The following is a 19,803-nucleotide window of genomic DNA, read 5'->3' as shown; positions in this document are numbered from 1 at the left end:
GATATTCTAAAAGTATGTAATGGCACCTTTGATATAAGCTCATATCATATCGAACCTATATTCGCCCTTTAAATTTGTAATTTCGCTTGGGTTATAATCCTCATTTTTAAATCTATGTAAAGAGTTCCTGAAATGTAGGATCAAAGTATTTTAAGTTACCAACATTTTATTGTACACAAGAACTCCCTTGTCATCAAGCGTTTTGTTCTAGTCTAAAATACGTTAACTACCCGTTATAATTTACAATTGATTCTTTGTCCCTCCCAAAAATGGTCTCACCAGGACCAATGAAAAGCAATATTGTAGAGTTAAACCTTATCGGTTCAGCGGTTAGCACCATAGACGTCCAGGGGGGGGGGGGTAATGGGGCGATTACCCCTCCCATTCAAAATTTACCCCTACCCTGGGGTAGCCGTAGGCACCCTTATCCATTTAAGAGGGGGTAATTAACCCCCTAAACAATTTTGGGGGGATAAATACCCCCCTCCCCCCCCAAAATAAAAAATCTCTAACAAAAAAAATTTTACCCCCCCCCACAAAAAAAAAGCTTGGACGTCTATGGTTAGCACCCATTTTATAATATTAGAGTTAAACAAAAGAGGGAGAAAGGGGTAAATAACTGTATCTCCCCATCGCAATCGTCTTGTGCAACCTTCCTATTGGGTCATCGAAAATCAACAAATGGTATATTAACACAGCTAAGTCAGGGAGTAAGGGAGGGGACAATGGATCGAATATTCAATTTTTAAGGAGTCTCAGACTTTGGGGACTGGCTTAAAGGGAATGTGCACGAATACAGCAGATTCTTACTGATTTTGGGGACTTGCGCATCAATGCCCCGCTAACTAGCTGAGCTAGTTTTAAATATGCAGACATAAAAGTTTGTTATTTATCGCTGGTTTTAACAAATATTTTTTCCCAAGAAAATGTCTTTTCATGTATAGAAACTCTACTGTGATATTTATGTATTAAATAATCTAAGAACCGCTTGAATTTAGGGGTAAGTTATAAATATATCAGAAGGGTTGAGGTAGTTCTAAACAAGAGTTTTCTAGTGATTAATTACAGAATGTTTACTACATTGTGATATGTTGATAATTTAGTTTTCAAGTAAATGATTTTTTTCTTAGAACTAATTTTGTTCTAAATTAGGTTACCATGATCCCTTTACAATTTTGGTAAAATTTTCTTGATAAATCCGGTTTTCATTGCTTTTCAGCGAACCCTCTTAAATTGAATTAATTGCCCATTGTCCCCTCCCTTACTCCCTGCAGCTAAGTAGCAGAAAATTACTTAGAAGCAGACGAAAGAGGTCTTTGAAAAATGAAGGGAGATAGTTGTTTGTATATACATCTATACTATAGATCTGTTGATTTTATATAAGGATAATTTATATAATGCTTTTTGTAGATGGGGACGGGGATCTTGGAGGTTCAGATATCTCAGATGATCCAGACATAACCAGGTACAACAAATTTAAGTTAAAGAAGCATAGACAGACGTTGTGTCCTAAGTCAAAGTGTTACATAGGTAAGAAAGTGCAGTGGACATGAATTTTGATAAATTGCGATAAGATTATGATATTATTCCAAATAAGGCTTCTAATAACTGTAAATACATAGGAAGTATAGAATTTTTAGCTTTCTGAAATTTTTCTTAATCAACTCTGCAATTTGTTTTAATAAGCTGGGAGGGAGGGGACTTGGGACTGTAAATTATAATGGTTCCGAAATTTTTATGAACACTAAATTATCTAACTTAATCGTGAGTTCAAAACTTTAGGTACTTTTATTAAATGTTGATTGGTTGGTTCCAAACTAGCAGTGGTGTCCAAACTTATCAACCAATAGCTTTGATCTAAAAGGGGTACTTTTGTTTATTTAGGATGTAGATTCCCCCATCCCCCATTTTAATTTTATTTGATTCGACATTAATTGATGTATCTTACCAGGCATGTAGAAAATGTGTTGGAAGAGGCAGGTATGCATGGAGGCATACCAGAACCTGGAGGCCTACAGGATACCAACAACCACACATCTTCCATTGAAACTAGGGTTGCAAGGTACGATATTAAATATAGGGGTCTTATTTTCTGTGTTTTTCCGTAAAAGTATGTACGGCCTTTTTTTTTCTTTCGCTAAATTAGACAATTTTGAACCATTTAAGACAACGTTATTAATTTTTATTTGTTAGCTACACTTTTTTTATTTTTAGCATTCGACTCCTGTTTAATGTCTTAGATCACTTTCCATCACGGAAAAATGACCCTCTTGATAGCTACTTTCGTTTAAAAATCGTCCATATGTTAGATATTTATGTTGTTTCATGTGTAGGGCTCATGCAATCAAAATAAAATAGTTAAATCCTATCCCATAAATCATGAGAGTATTTGTTAAATTCAGGGAAAAGGGAATGTGATTCTGACAAACAATTTTAAAGGAAAATTTCCCCACAACCCCCTTCTTCAGTTATATGAAAAAAAACAAGATATACTCTTACCTAACTTCCAAAGGTTTCGTTTTTTTTTGTAGAATTGATTGTTAGAATATCTAGGCCTGGTTAAATTCAACACAACATCGTACATAACATTGATCATTCTTTTTAGATGTAAAGAAAAGCAATATGAACTAGACTCCAAGTTTGAGAAACTACAAACAAGGATAAACGCCTTGCGAAGCTTCCATGTGGGGAATCATGCAGCTAAACAAATACAGGTAAATGTTCATACCTCTACCTAGACAATAAATATAGTGGAACTAGATCTATAATCAGTTCATTGGAACAATAAGAACACAGTGGACGAACAATCTGGCCATATTATTGGTTATTATGTTTAGACATTTTGTTTCATTTCATATAAATATATCAAGTAAACTTAAAATAGTTAAACTTAGGATAAAGCTAGCTTTTAGATAATTCCAAAAATCTTCGTCTGCTAGAAACTTATATTTTAAGTTGCACAGATTATTATGACAACAGGCAATCTAGAGATATAATAGTTATTTCTCGCATCGTATTATAAACGGCTTTCCGCGGATATAGAATGTACAATTATAAGATTAAAACTAGTTTTTTTAGCCCCGAGGTGCCGAAGGCACCGGCTGAAAAAACTGGTTTTAATCTTATGATTGTACATTTTTATATTCGTAGAAAGCTGGATATAATTCGGTGCTAGACATAGTTTTTCCGTATGGATGAGAACCGGTTCCTATCCACCGGATTTGAATGAATACGAGAATAATATTGTCTAGACTTTCGGTATTTTTTTTTTAATAGAGCTGAATCTCTAAATGATGTATATATATTTCTATTCATTAGACTTTCATGGTAGCATTAAAAGATTAAGAAGAAAGCCAGAAGTTCAGGATTGTTTTATGATTGTTAAGCTTGCTATTTTTGTGTATTAGCTAAGGATTATACCTAGTTATTTTATGTTAAGAAAATTTCGTTGTTTGTATTGATGATTTTTTAAAAATTCTGCCTTTATCATCTTAACTTAGTAGAATTAGAGCATAAACTTATCTTACAAAACACGTTTATTACTACGTTTTTATTTTTAATATCTCAATGACGTTTATTGCAAGTATTTTTAGACTTAAATTTAGATTTTCATTTCCTATGTGTACATCTTAATATAGATCTATTCTATATATAGCTTCCTATTAAAGTAAGGTAATTTTTTAGTTAAATTCGAAATAAGAGAAAATATTCTCAACAAGATTTTACCCTTTTTAAACGAAAAGATTTTCCCCTTTTTAAACGAAAAGATTTTCTATAATTAGGCTCGGTCTACACGTGTATCCATCATTACGTAACGGGTAGCTCATATCATTAATGTGGATATTTTATAATTATCCTACCGATTTCAAACTTAGTATGATTAAGTTCTGACACGCTGAAAAGTGTTTAATGTTCGTTTGTCCTACTGTTTGATTTTAGAGTGTCCCCTTTATTGATTATATTGTCATTCTGGTTTCTAACAAAAACAAGGATGACAACATCCATAAAAGCGGAGCTCTGAAATGGAAGAACAACATTAACACTTGTAGATTGTCAGAACTGAATTAGCAGAATATTAATGCATCAGTACAAACAATATTGTTAGTAAATTTGTTGCAAAACTGCATAAATAGATGATACTGTTTAAGGACATACTTACATTTTTGGGACTTGTTTATAGAGATGCTTTGCTTATAACATTGTACCTTGTTGTAATAGGAATCAGTTTTAAAAAAATGAGAAGAATCGGATAATTTTAACATACAAAAATTTGTTGTCAAAAAAGTTAAAAATCGACATGTTTCAAATGGACGTACGGATATTCTGGTATTGATTATAGAGTTGCTACGCTTTCTAACTTGTACCTAACTACTACAGGAATCATCATGCAAAGTTTGGAATCGATAGAACAATTCTAACCTGTTTAAATTAACGAAAAGAGCTAACTCTCTGTGACGGACGGACGGACGGTACGACCCTAATTATAGAAAAGCTTCACTTTTAAAAAATCTAGGAAATTTTGTTTTACTTTAAGCTTGGAGTTTTATGGTGTGAGAAGAAAAGAACTAAAACATACAACAACTCCAATCATGAATCTAAGGTAACATTATTACAGGGGTGTGTATATTCTGCACAAGATTTATTTTTTTTCCCCTGCTACAAATTTTTTTATTTTTTTTCCCTAGTTTTTTCTCACCAAGAAGGGGGGAAAATGGAAAAATATTAAAGAACTCTATATTTTATTTATTTTATCCCTCCTACCACACATTTTTTTTTTGGTTTTTTCACCAAGGAGGGGGGGGGGGGAATGGAAAAAATGTTTTCAGTTTTCTTAATTTTTACATTTTTTTCCCTCCAACCACTTATTTTTTATTCCCCCCCCCCCCCCCCCATGTAGAATATACACCCCTGCATTATTAATAAGCACGCTCTTCTATAAGTGAAAAGTAGGATTATTAGCTGTGAAAAAAACACAAGTTAGAACATTACTAAAGTAAAATGTATGAGTTTTAATATCTTCTGGACTAGAACCGGATTCAGACACATTGAAAATTCATGTATAGTATCATATTACATACAATTTTCCACGAATTTAAAATAAATAAGTCATAGTATAATACAAGTTTAGTTAACCACTGCCTTTGGCCCCTAGGGGCTAATAGAACTAGTTTTAATCTTATAATTGTACATTTATACATCTGCAGAATGCTGTTTATAATACGCTGCGATAAATAATTTTTCCGCATATCTAAAAGCTGCCTCGCCTGATTCATATTGTTATTACTGTTAAAATTTAGGAAAATGCGGGTAAACTAGAAAACAAGTCAGAAACAAGTACAACCAACAATGCTAATACAAATTCTCGGGAGGAAAGTAACTAGAATGTTTTTTCATATGTTGGACTAATACTTTAGTAGGACAGTTTTAGAATTTTTATATAAAAGTAACAAGCACTATCTTTCTCTACCAAAGGATCGTACTAATTGCAGGACCAATGTGGTCCTTGGATATAGCTATTTTGAGGGGGGGGGGGGGGTACCTTAACCCCGCCAATAGAAATCGACCCTAGAAAAAATGACCACCCAACATTTTTTTTCTTTTCGAAACTAATGGCATACCTCCCTTACCCACCTCTAGTAATACAAAAAATCTTTATCCATAATCTTTTTTAAAAGTTATTTTACAATAACCTAAAATGATGTATTTACAATGTTATAGCTTTTCAAAACATAAATTGGTTTCATTTACTTTCTTTGTAAACAGAAGGTTGCCACCAAAAGCAAACCACGTGATGTTAAGTCACGTGACATAACTGGGAAACTACGGGATGTTACGGCCGAACACGCAGACTTCACGTATGGACAACTCTACCACCAAATGAAACATATTCAAAAGTTTGCAGGTTACTTCTACATTACATTACATTACAAAAAGTTTGAAAAATAACTACTAACGGCTGGCGGCTCAAAATTGGGCAAATTCGTCACAAGTCCTATCTACACATCATACTCTTTGCCATTCCGTTCTAGCCGGTAGCCACTGGTTCTAGAAATCTAAAAAATGGCTTTTCGTATCATTTCACATGAGTTAAAGCAAAAATATGTTACAAAAAGTTGATTCCTACGTAGTTGATAAAATTAATTAAAGATTAGCCTTGAAAATAGCCAAAAAAACGGCTAAACGGCTGAGCCGATAGCCTTAACTTTTACAACTCTTTGTTCGATTTTGGGAAAATAGACCTACTAAGGATTACTCATGTCAAGTTTCATAACGAAACTCGGATTTTAGTGCCATTTGCGCATTGATTACGAGATGGTTGCATTAACACCCCCCCCCCCCCCGCCCTATATGACTGCTTTGCAAAGGTCATAAATTCAGCATTCAATGAAACATACATGAAGTTGTTTCGCACAACATTACAGACCGACCGACGGGCCAAATATAGTTTAGAGTAGGTAAATGCTCTAAAGTAAGCAGATTTGTAAAGTAAAGTGTACACATAAAAATTTATTTTAGACGCAGACGCAACGGAATCCAGCAGTGGGGGTGAAAGTGCGGATGAACACGAAAAATATCCACCAGGTGGCACCCTGTATGCGCCTATAAAAGAAAGAGCAAAGTATAGGTGGTTAAAAAAGGTAATATTTTAAAATTTTATCTCAGATCCAGAACGTTTTTGGTCTGTAGGTCAAGATTTTGATAACTACTAAAATAATTTAGTTTCCATTTTAGGGAAGCTTCACATAGGTTCTAGGATGGTTTTAATCTGTTTTTCTGCCCTTCCATACCCCTTTATAATATTGAGCCACTAGATGTTAGTGGCGCAGCAGTGGATTCTAAAAACATTAAATTAGAGAAACCCTGTTTGCTTCTGTTTAGTGTTTAGTGTTGTTGACAAGATTTTAAAAATGTTATTTATGCTCCTTTTGTGCACTGGGGGTGGATCATATCACAAATATTTATATATTGCTAATCTATTTATCTATTTGTTAATATATTTTATTATCTATTATAGAGAAGCGAGTATGCTGCACAATGGGGGTGGATCCAGTCACAAATATCTATCTATCTATTTGTTAATATATTTATTTATTATAGAGAAGCGAGTATGCTGCACAATGGGGGTGGATCCAGTCACAAATATCTATCTATCTATTTGTTAATATATTTATCTATTATAGAGAAGCGAGTATGCTGCACAATGGGGGTGGATCCAGTCACAAATATCAGACTTGGAATTTAAGATAAGACAACAGACTGATATGTACAAGTAAGTTACATTATTTTTTACACGCATGACTTTTCTGGAACAGTGTAAAAAATGTAAATAGGTAATAGTTATTTCTCGCATCGTATTATAAACAGCTTTCCGCGGATATAGAATGTACAATTGTAAGATTTAAACCAGTTTTTTTTAGCTCCGTAGAAAGCTAGATATAATACGATGCTAGACATAGTTCTTTCGTATGGATGAGAACTGGTTCCTATCCACTGGATTCGAATGAATACGAGAAAAAAAATTAAAATCACTTTTTTGGGACATACTGTAATCTAGCGAAAGGGAGAGTAATTTGTATTTATTTCATGACATAAAAAAAGATTTAATGCTGTATGAATAACTAGCGGCTTCGCCCTAGCCTCTAGGGGCTTTGCCCCAAGAGATTTTTAATTTTAAAAAAAATGGAGATGCAACCAATGCAACCACTAATATTTTTTTTATTAAATAGGGACGGAATTTTTGTTTTTGGGGTTGTTGTTGGTGTCCCACCTCCCGAGAAATAGTCTAAAACCACTACAGGACCAGTGGTAGAATCCAATCGGTTCAGTGCTTACCGAGATCTTAAGGGACGGACGGACAGACATCAAGCTATTATAGGGTAGTGCGGGGTTATTCCGGTCAATTTTTTGCTTCAACTTAAAAAAAACATACTTCCCAAAAACTTTTACCGGTTTTTAAGAGTGCAAATGAAAGATATGGCAATAACGAAGAAGCCTGTCTTGGTCCCGTTAAGATCTCGCAACTAGAAGTCGGTCAAAAATCGGTTTTAAGGGCGGCGGTTGGCCTATACCGGAATAACCCCACCGGTGGGGCTATTTCGGTCAGTTGACTTTGGTGGGGTGGAACACCCCCTTAAAATATTTTTTTAACATTTTAAACTATGAGTAGAAAGCTGAGGTCATTAGCTTTCTAACGGTACTAGTCGCATGCAGATCAGAAAATTTTTTGACCACATTTTGCCCATTTTAAAAAACTCGGTAAAATCGCAAAAAAAAACATCGATTTTTTTCATGCAAACTTTTTTTTAAAAATCATACTTTTTATTATATGATTCGGTTTTTTAAGCTTTATACATAAATTAGAGGCAATTTCTGATTCGCAGGTCTTGGAATTTCTTGAAAAAAGTGATTTTTTCCCAAAAAAATTTTAATTTTAAAAATCCTGCCAGTTTTGACAGCAGTTTTTGATACATTTTTTCTTGTCTCAAATTGGCTAGGATTGACCTACAAGGGTGGTTAAGGTGTCTAAAGATGCAAAATTACATGCCTGACAATTAACTCGAAATGATATTGGGTCTAACTCTAATATTTCAACACATTTTATGCAACAGGAATTTTGAAAATGCAAAATCTTGAATATGTACTCTAAATCTTGGAGATAGAACCCATATCCTGGGGAGTTTTTGTTAGGACATGCAAAGAGCTTTCTATAGACACCTTAAACACATTTCTAGCTTAATCCTAGCCGATTTGACATAAAAAATCCAAACCGCGCAAAAATCTCGAACACCCTCTTATACGAAAAAGATGCAAGGGTTTCATATGGAATTTTAAATCTTCTAGCAGTCTTTCTAATAGACATACCCCTTCTTACATGAGCCAATGCAGCTGATACATCTTCAGGAAAATATTTAAGGCGTTCCTTTGGGTGATATACTCTTCCCATTACTATAAAAATGTTAAATGTCTTTACAATTTGAAAAGCTTAGGCAACAAAACATGACATAATACAAGCAGTAAAATGACTAATAATGTACATCACACAACAGGCAAGGCAATGATTAAAGCTTAGGTCATGCATTGAGGTTGTTCATGCTTCCAGATCACCTGAAAAAAAAATTAGGGTATTATAAATTTATAAATACAGTAATAAAAAAAAGTAAAAAAAGTGACCGGAATAGACCCTTTTTTTGAGACGAAAAAAAAATTATGAAAAAATCAAGTTAGAACAACGCCTCCAATTGCAAACGATAAATGAATGCCATATCTTTCATTTTACAAAAACCCGGGGGTCAATAGGACTTACCATTTATTCACAATTTTAGATTGAACATGGCCTATTTTGAAATTTTTTTTTTGCAAATTTTTTGCAACTTTTTGAGGGCAAAAAAATCATAGAAGGAGTGATCTGACAAAAATTTGCTGAAGTAAGAAATGAAAGTATAGGCAATAAACTACAACTTTGCTTTTCTGAAGATCTCTTGCAAACGTTTAGAACACCGTTAAAAAACGGTTTTAAAAAAGTTTGTCGAGTGACCGGAATTAGACCCCCCTACCGCATTAACCCCACACTACTCTAGATTGCACAATTTTAACAAATATTACACTAATTTGAAAAATATTAAGGTTTAATTATTTATTGGGTTTTTTAATTTTTATGCATACAAAATATATATTTTAACAATATTTTTAAGAATGACGTTTTAACGAGGTAATAATAAGGGTATAACTGGTATAACTATGCCTGAAAAAATGAAAAGAACATACAAATAATCCAATAACAGCAATAATTACAATGATATCTTATAAAATAAGAATACACGGTTAATCAATTAATTATAAAATAAAGTAACACAAGTAAATGGGGATGGGAAGGAGAAGTCGAAAATTATTAAGTGTAACAAAAAAGTACAGAGCTATTCTCAAGAAGAATAAACAAATATTGCATAGAAAAATGTAATAATAGCAATAGATCTAATAGGTATATCAAATAAGAACATGATTCACTCGACGGTTTCTTCTAAATACTATTTCCAGCAAATCTTGATTTCAGGAATCCTCAATCTTCTTGGCATTATTTCGGTAAAGTTGTAAATAATAATAAAGGACACTCTAAAGTTTTCAAATCATAGTAACAAAAATACCGAAAAGCAAACTTTATTTGAAGACTTAAAAGTGTCCAAAAATTACAATTCATTTTTAAAATATATCATAACATTAAATAATTACAAGTCACATTAAATATCAAATTTGCCAAAAATCAGTCCTTTCTTTAGGCCTATTGGCCGATTTTATAGTCTAAAGAGACTAATGAAACAAAAATGAAAGAGAATGAAAGGCCTAAGTGACCAAATATTAATGACATTTTGTTTTACATTCCAGATCTACCTTGAATTGTAGTTTACCAGTGATTTGTAAAACAATTACCAATAATTATTAATTCACTTTTTACCGACAGTACAAAGTAAAAAATAGAGTTCTAATTTAAATACCTACATTTATAAAACTAAAACGATTACGTTAAAAAGTATGAATGCCCTTCCTAAAGTGAATTAAGGACCAATTTAAAACAAAGGCTAATAAAAAAGAAAATTCGTAGTTAAACATAAGATTACAGATTTAAATTTAAGGCCTATAATTAAAGTAAGTTAAGGATGTTTCCTGAACATATCAAAATAGGTAAAGTTTCATTTTTATACTAATAAGATGTGCATTTTATTTAACAAATGGTGGTCCATAACTATAATCGAATCAATGTATCTAAAGTTCGAAACCTAACTTTTTAGATTTAAAGAAAAGAAAACACCAAAACACGCACACACACATACACAATCGTAGTGCTACAAATTAACAACAAAAATAACATAACCTAATTTATATAAAATAATGTGTATTCTTTGTTTAAAACTAACTCATCTGAAGGTATAATAATTTTATGTACAAGCCATAAAAAATAATCAAGAAATTTCTCACTCTTGTAGATAACACACATTAATGACATGATATAAGGTAATAATTATTCTTAACAGCACAAGAGTATAACAAATATGTTAACTTTTAATGTAAGAGTTTAAAACAACACATACTTTCACAAATTTACCGTCGCAAACTTTAACTTTAGCATTATTTGTAGCACCACTGAATAGTAAGAAAATATGTAGTCTCAATTTATACCAGTAATAATATAATAATTGTTTTAAATTAAGTAACTTAGAAAAAAAGTATTTTATGAAAACTGAGCAAATAAATAAAAAATTATACCGATATTTAATAAAATCCGTCCATGATAATTATTTGCTTTGCACGTGGTAATCCACTAATACTCATTATTTAAATACAGCTGTTAGCCAGCATAGACTATTAAAAAATCATTCAAAACTTTAAGCATTCGAGTAAGAAAATCCAGTAAAAACCTAATAACATTAGTATAAGGTGACGCATACACGTGGGTATCGAATAAAAAGTACATTTTGTAGCTGGTTATTCAACTTGAAATATGGAGGGGGGGGGGGGGATTAAAAATGTAAATTTTGGGGTAGATGAAAAACATTTAATTTTATAAAAATCACGATGACACCTTATTTACATGTTGGATCAATCAAAAACAAGTATAAGTTAAGGAATTGTTTCATAACTCCATACAAAACAAATTCCGTACAAAAACCACCTGCGGACAAAATAAATTCAGTAAAAGAGAAATAAAGACGAGAAGAAATGTTTGAATTATGAAGAAAACTTAAGCGACAAAACTTTATAAAGAGATAACTAAAAATATTATCACACACACACACACAAATAATTTGTACAACCTAACACGACGGTGTCCGGCTATAAAATGCGTGTCGGTGATCCAACAGGGTATAAACCAGTTTGTACGAGACTGCGCAAAGACAGGAGAGGTGTACAGAACACCTTCCTTCTTGGCGTCTCGTACTCAACTCCAATTTGAAAAATATTCAATTTTTTTTTAGAAAATTGAGTAGATACGAAGATCTTAAATTTGCACCCTCCACGATTAAACGCACAAAAATGTCCAAAAAAGCAAATATTTTAATTCTAAAATTATCAAAGATATCCCATAAATAGTGTTTCCAGTATTGCCATTTGTATAACTTTGCTTGATACATTTTAAAACTGGCGTGACATACATATTTTAAAGAGCTATCTTATTTTATTTTAACTCCTCATTAAATCTAGTTTTAATTTTATGATGTTTTAAGCTGCTCATTCACTCAATTCAAGCTTATTTTATTTATTCTTTTTAATGATCAAAATTTCCAACTGTAAATTCTCGTGATTTTATGAGTGCTTAATCGTTCAGGAATCTTGGCTTTAGAGATAAGACATTGGATGATAAACTGATGTTCATCCTAACTTATTATTACGCTAGTGGCTTCGCCCCTAGCCTCTATGGGCTTTGTCCCATGAGGTAATTTAAAAAAAATGAAAAATATTTTTTTGTGGGGGGGTTGGGGATTTTCCACCCCCCAAGAAAATAGCTTAAAACCACCACAGGACCAATAGGTATATACCTTGAAGACAGACAGACAGACAGACAGACAGACGGAGAGACGGATGGATGGATGGACAGACAGACATCAAGCTACTTTGTATTATTACAATAAATTACACTTTCTATTGATTAATATTATTGGTGTAAAACTACTAGTTTTGCAACTTATTCAATATTAATCTATATCCCCAAAGAGACCTGTACAATTTTCTACTGATTGTCTCCTCCCTGTCTTTTGTGTTTATTTGTTTGATTATATGCTGCGCAATTTATTGACATTACTGTTCTTGTTAATATGTAAACGATTATTTTATTTTTAACAGTTAAATAAATGAGATTTTCTACAAAACTAATTTAGTTTAAGGGTTAAAAACCAAATCCTGGAAAGAGATAATCTCCGAATATCTATTTGATATTTAAATTTAACAAATTGCTGATGGCAGTTGTCATGACGTTTTTTTTAGTAGCAAAGATACTCTAAAATATACTTTGTCCGTAAGGCTATGGCGATACTGTTATTTTCTCAGCTGCTTTTGAAGAAGACTGCTGAGTTCTTTTATGAAGATATCCTATACCAATGAACATCTAATATATATTATAGTTAATGTGTTTTTATCCTCTTCTATATTCATTATTCCGGCGGCGGTAAATTTTCCATTTGAGGGGGGGGGGTGGATTTGTTTTTATTCGTTCGATGCTCTTTCGCCCAGGATCAAAGTACTGCTTTGGTAAAAATAAAAAAAAAACATATTTTAAAAGCTAAGGTTTCGTTCTGTTTATATCTATCTTTTTATTTAGCTTACCAGTTACTTTGCCCTTAACTGCTAGAGAAGGAGTATATTGTATAATATGAAGGAGTAGCCTAAAACCCCACCAAGACACATATAACATGTTTTCGGAAAAGTACAATCCTTTCGGATCGGCAATTTCCAAAATATATGTAGCTTTAGGCAAAAAACGTATTACTTTACATCTTGGATTCAAGGGATAAATGAACATAGCAATGGGCGATACCTCCCTATTAAGATTTATCTATCTAACAGTTACATTAATTTTTAGAGCGTACAGAAAAGCAAAAGGGGCTGTGAATTTAGAAGATCCTGTTTCTCCTTCTAAGGTGAGTCATTTTACAGAAAATATATATTAACAAATCTAGAATTAGTTAATTAGTTTAATTTCTTAGAATAAAACTTTAGACGGATTATCATGCCTGATTAACCATCTAAAAAAAACTATTAATTACGTTTTTCTCTTCCCCTATCATTTATCATATTATCTATTAATCTATTTTAGAGAAAAGTATCGGCTGTGTACAATAATTTGAATACTAGTAGTGATGAGGAGACATCCAGTACTTGCAGCAGAACAAGGCACGGATACTTCAAATTATTTACATTTTATATTGTAAACAGATTAGTGAAGTCTTTTTAAAAAATTTAAGAAAAAAGGGGTTAGGTTGCAAAAAAAAAATATGTGTTTTAATGGGGGATTATTTACATGAAGTGATGGGTAATCCTAAAAATTTTGAGTAATTAAATGAGGAGTTTGAAAGTTTTATTAGATAAAAACCCATTTAATTAACCCACCCAGCCCCCCCCCCCCATTTCCTTAGACTTCTATGAAACTTACTTTTGAAGTAAATATTTGAATTATCCGAATCGCTAGGCCAGTGACGCGGTTTAAGAGGCGAAAGCTACTTGACACTTATGGACTGCACCATGTCAATCCTAAACTAAGCAAACCCAGGTAAATGTTAGCTTATAAATAATCATGTACTCAAGTAAATATTAGCTAATTAATACCCAGGTAATCAAGTAAATTTAAGATTTTTCAAACCCCATTTCTCATGCCAAGACACTTTTTTTTGACAACAAATTTTTGTATGATTAATATTATCACCAGGTACAATTTTATGAGAAGTTTTTCAACAAATTTACTTACAATTTGTTTAGACTTATGCATTGAAATTCTGTTTATTCAGTTCTGACATTCTAAAAGTGTAAATGTTTGTTTGTCCTACCGTTTCAGGGCTTCGCTTTTATGGATGGTGTCATCCTTGTTATTTAACAATCTGGGAGTCAAATGGTCCATGTGTTTAATTTTGCTGTTGAAAGAGATAATAACGGAAGTGACACAATTTTTAGAGAGGAAATTAAATTATTTGTTGACAGTGTTATGACTTATGCCTGAATAAAGATTATTCCATTTATTTCAACACAGTCGGAGGAAATGGAAAGTTTGGGGGAAATGTGGTGACTCATTACACCACGGGAGCTACTTCCTTAGTTTTAAAGTTAATTGGGTAAAATCTGTTTGGTTATGTCATTAATTACCCCAAGTTTTGGTATCCTACAAAAACAAGATTCTATCCAATTTAAATTATCTGTAAAACTAGATGAGTAGCACCCAAAATAAAATTCTATCCAATTTAAATTATCTGTAAAACTAAGTGAGTAGCACCCAAAATAAAATTGCTAGTATGTCGTGTAACGAGTCACCACAATCGCCCCCTCCCCCCTCCCTCTTTTTGTTTTTATTTAAAATTAAAATATTTCTTGCGTAGATTGTAGATTGATTTGTTTTTACATAATTTTATTTTTAGTTACATAAGATTATTAAAAATGTCAAACATCTTGTTTTTTTCTAGAATAATTACCTAGAATTTTTCTGGTCATAAAATGAAAAATACCGTGGCAAAAAATGTTTGTATTTCTCTGGAATAATTTGTCTCTCAATTTTTGTCTGCTACCTGATGAATGTTTATATTTAGTACTGTGAGCTGTTCTTGTCTGCTACCTGATGAATGATTATATTTAGTACTGTGAGCTGTTCTTGTCTGCTACCTGATGAATGATTATATTTAGTACTGTGAGCTGTTCTTGTCTGCTACCTGATGAATGTTTATATTTAGTACTGTGAGCTGTTCTTGTCTGCTACCTGATGAATGTTTATATTTAGTACTGTGAGCTGTTCTTGTCTGCTACCTGATGAATGGTGTGTTCTATGTTTTGGTAGAAAAAATTCAATACTTCAACCACATACACAGGCTCAGTCAAGGTAAGACTAAAATCGGTTTTGTATACCTACCTATATGTAATACTAGCGGCTACGCCCCTAGAGATGCATCTAGTGGCACTTAATTTTTTTTTCAAGTCTCTGCAATACCTCTTTATGTTTCGTTCAAGTCTCTCAAATATTTTTTTTTTAATTCGACTTTGGTGATATCTCTTGGGAGGGTGGTTGTACCCTCCCCCAAAATAGTTATAAACCTTCCCGGGACCTATGAGAAGCTACCCTGTTAAGGAGAACCCGCTCGGTTTAGCGGTTAGCGAGATCCTTCGGTACAGACAGACAGACACACAGACAAACACACATCCTGTTACTTTATTATAAGGATTTCTTTCTCCCCCCCCCCTGGTTTGTCCCCTCCAAGGAGGGCGAATAATGGAAAAAAATGTGTTCAATTCTATTTATTTTCTTCATTTTTTTCTTCTCCCACATATTTTTATTGTCAACCCCCCCTTCCCCTTTAGCATTGGATCACCTACAGATTTCTCTTAGGAGAGTGGTGGTACACTCCTTAATCCTTATCCTTCAGGACCTAACAGAAGCTATATTGTAAAGAAAAACCATATCGGTTGAGCGGTCAGCGAGATCCTTTGGTACAAACAGTCAGACAAACATTTTACAAAAAAAATTAAACCGCACTTTAAAAAAGTAAAACTCGACAGAAAGGGTCACATGTAAAGTAGTTTCGCTACTAAAAGAATGTTTTAGCTTAGTTTTTATATAGTACCCAGCTTCTACCAACACTGAAATTAATTCGGAAAAAAATGTGTTTTTCAGCTGTCGTTGGGGGGGGGGCAACACATCGTAAAATTGACGACCTCTCCATTTGCCCCCCAAATAATATTTTAGATTTATTTTGCTTGTTGGTTATTAAGAGATATAAGTTTTCCGGAATTGTAATGTAGGGAGTAGATTTGAAATCTGCATCAAATTTTAAGGATTTTTTATAAAATTCGTTTTTGTATAATTCTTTATCTAAAAGCGGAAATACAAATTAAGTTAATTAATTTTGGCATCTGTGATTGGTGGATTTAAAAAATCTGCGCTCTGATTGGATGTCGTACATCATTCAACCAATTAGAGCGTAGGTAGTTTAAAATCCACCTATCCTATTGGTCAAAATTAATTAACTTAAAATGTATTTTCGCTTTTAGATAAAGAATTTTACAAAAAACGAATTTTATAAAAAATCCTTAAAATTTGATGCAGATTTCAAATCTACTCCCTACATTAAAATCCCGGAAAACTTATATCTCTTATTGGTTATATCTTATTCCCGTATAGTATCTATTTATATCTAGGTAAAGAAAATCATTTCTATTTGTAGTACTTTAACATTTATCATTAACAGGAATTAATTAGAATTTGATTAAACATAAATAAATGTTCCAGTCTTGAATAGGAGTACTCAGATGTACTCTAATTCTAGCTAATTATCTCATTCCCGTGTATAATTTCATTTTTGTATGTGATATGTAATTTCTATTGAGTTTAAACATTGTCATATGGATATACTTATTTCATTTATTAATTTATATTAAAGTAACAAGATGTCTGTCTGTTTGTACCGAAGGATCTCACTAACCGCTGAACCTATATTCTCCTTTAAAGTATAGCTTCTCATAAGAAGAGGGAAGGTTTACAGCTATTCTGGGGGAGGTTACTACCACCCTCCCAAATGAAACCGCCAAAAATAAGAAAAAAACGCTGCCTAGCGGATATTTTTGGAAAACAACTAAAACAAAAAAAAAATAATCTAGTGGCGAAAAAAATATTTATGGTAAACAGCTGATTTTAACATAGATTGAAAAGAAAACATTTTTTAGTGCCCCTAGAGGCCTCCAAGGGCGCAGCTGCTAGTTTATTCATATACAGGGTGTCCCTCGTAAACTGTTTTTTTTGAAATGCTTATTACTCCCTTAATATTTGAGCTATCTGAGTAAAATAAAAAGTATTTGGCAGCCTACTAAAGACCATTTCATGGGATAATGATGAAATTATAGTAGTTGAAATTATGTTAATAACGACTGAAAGACATCTGAAGTTATTTTTAAAAATTTGTGGTAGCTTACCAACAGCTGACCACACAGCAACCTTCTGTTCCGAGAGAGAAAGAGAGAGAGAGAGGGGGCAAACAGAATCGGCATAAAAATTACTTGGAACAGCCAAGAAAAATTATGCTTTTACACATGGAGCGCGCAGGGCTTTTAAACTTGTCGAAAATACTGGATTTAAGCACGTTTTCTCTAGATACGTTCTTTATTAAGTTTGGATCATTTCTAGTTTTATTTGTATGATATTCTATTATATAAAGTAGTAAGCTTTTTTGTCTGTAACAAGGATCTCGATTACCACTGAACCTTTATGGTACTCCTTTACATTTCGGGGGGAGAATATCTCGACACTCCCAGGAAAAAAATTGGGTCCCACCTTCAGCGCCCTAGAGGCTTCTTGCGGCGTAGCCGCTAGTTCTGCACAATTTATGGGGCGAAGGCAGTTAACTAATTTTCCTACTTGTACTTGAAATTATGTTTAATTTTAAGGGTTGAGTGTAGCGCACTGCTAGATCACAGTTACCACTCTGTTCTGTCTACACAAGATGATATTCCAATTTCTACAGTTCTGGCCGATGCTGCCTATAATAAGAGGTTAGTCCAGTTTTGATCCTGTCTAAGAATCGTAAATTATTGTTTGTTTTTAATATTAATTTCTTTTGCGTGTATTATACCTGAAGAACAGCAAAGAGATTAAATAAATAAAAGACACAGGATTTTTTTCGGGTTATAATTAGGGTTGGGCCGGATACTTTTTTGACCGGATACCGGATATCCGGCAGATTTATAATGCCGGATATCCGGTTCCGGCCGGATATCTGGCAAACGTTCGATATCCGGCAATTTACCGGATATCCAGCGACAAAAATCAGCCGGATATCATGTAACTGGATAGTTTTAATATCCGGAATCTGGCCGGATATTGAAAATGACCGGATAACCGGCCAGATCGGATATCCGGCCCAACCCTGGTTATAATATACCTACATATTTTGTTTTTACTTTTGTTTTGATGTAGCTGTATCTCAAAGGGGTTTGTTACCCCCCCCCCCCCTCCCACTATTTTCAATATGATTACAAAATTCCCGGAACTGACACATGAGCTGTGTAATGGTTTCCGGTACTTGATGATCATAAATACATTTGTCATAAAAATATTTGTCATAAAAATATTTGTCATAAAATTATTTGTCATAAAATTATTTGTCATAAAGGTACATTTGTCTTAAATTACATTTGTCATAAAGATACGTTTTTTAAAAATTACATTTGTCATAATACTCGCTGGACTGATATGATTCTTTTATGACAAACTACCTTTTATGACAAATGTACCTTTATGACAAATATTTTTATGAAAAATGAACCTTTATGACATGTGTAATTTATGACCAAAGAACCTCTATGACATATATGATTTATGACAAATGTAATTAATGAAAAATGTAATTTATGACACATGTACCTTTATGACAAATGTTTTTATACCATTAGTACATTTATGACATAATGAAAAATATATTTATGACAAGTGTATTTATGACAAAAGTTACTGAGCCTGCTTTAGGATTATATTCTGTTTAGATGGTTAAATGTTGGGAGTAGTACGAGTAGTAGCACCAACATTCCTCCTCATCTATCTAAACTTATTGATATCAATGAAAAGTAAGTCATTCTCTATTTTAATAGGCCCTGTTTTGTCTTGATTCTAATGGGTTATACTGTTCCAACTAATCAAGTCCAGCTTAACAAGCTTATGTTATAATTTTGCAGTTGTTATATTCCCCCTCCCCCTTCAATAAAAATTGTATTTCCAAGTTGTCACAGGCACCTCCTAAGTTTATTTTCAGGAAACCTTCAAAAACCCATAAACAAAAAAACTTACACTTCGCGCCATGTTTCAAACCAATCCCCCCTTACTTAAAAAAATGTAATTTCGAACTTAGAATATCTTCTCATTCATATGACCTATCTAGAGTACCTGAACCAACCGATGTAGTCGAACCAAAGAGAAGAAAACGGCGGGAAAAACTGAGCAAAGAAGAACGCGGCAAGAAGCGCAGATTACGACTTTCTAGCAGCGGGCTCAGCCAGGTATAACAATTGTAGTAAAGTCGCTACTCAAAAAAAGGTTCTGTGTCTGTATGTTTAACTGTAGTTCAAACATAT

The 19,803-nt window shown here is 32.9% G+C and overlaps 1 protein-coding gene across 2 annotated transcripts in view; it reads left to right on the top strand.

Moving 5' to 3' along the window:
• nsl1 (non-specific lethal 1) overlaps positions 1 to 19,803 on the top strand; it is a 46,668-nt gene that overhangs the window by 2,065 nt on the left and 24,800 nt on the right. Inside the window, exons 2-16 of one of the 2 annotated variants that reach the window (XM_080159979.1) lie at positions 1,411 to 1,465; positions 1,952 to 2,062; positions 2,606 to 2,714; positions 4,535 to 4,600; positions 5,298 to 5,370; positions 5,768 to 5,902; positions 6,517 to 6,638; positions 7,182 to 7,270; positions 13,571 to 13,628; positions 13,805 to 13,881; positions 14,177 to 14,257; positions 15,470 to 15,568; positions 18,124 to 18,228; positions 19,219 to 19,299; positions 19,611 to 19,728. In XM_080159979.1, coding sequence (XP_080016105.1) covers positions 1,411 to 1,465; positions 1,952 to 2,062; positions 2,606 to 2,714; positions 4,535 to 4,600; positions 5,298 to 5,370; positions 5,768 to 5,902; positions 6,517 to 6,638; positions 7,182 to 7,270; positions 13,571 to 13,628; positions 13,805 to 13,881; positions 14,177 to 14,257; positions 15,470 to 15,568; positions 18,124 to 18,228; positions 19,219 to 19,299; positions 19,611 to 19,728 — 1,379 coding nt within the window. Of the gene's footprint in view, positions 1 to 1,410; positions 1,466 to 1,951; positions 2,063 to 2,605; positions 2,715 to 4,534; positions 4,601 to 5,297; positions 5,371 to 5,763; positions 5,903 to 6,516; positions 6,639 to 7,181; positions 7,271 to 13,570; positions 13,629 to 13,804; positions 13,882 to 14,176; positions 14,258 to 15,469; positions 15,569 to 18,123; positions 18,229 to 19,218; positions 19,300 to 19,610; positions 19,729 to 19,803 lie in introns of both variants that reach the window. The other variant, XM_080159977.1, reaches the window with a different exon arrangement.

This window comes from Acartia tonsa, chromosome 5 (genome assembly GCF_053477335.1).
Source record: "Acartia tonsa isolate MP-2025a chromosome 5, ASM5347733v1, whole genome shotgun sequence".
NCBI lineage: Eukaryota > Metazoa > Arthropoda > Copepoda > Calanoida > Acartiidae > Acartia > Acartia tonsa.
The sequence above is the reverse complement of the archived record's forward strand: the minus strand, read 5'-3'. Positions and strand labels throughout refer to the sequence as shown.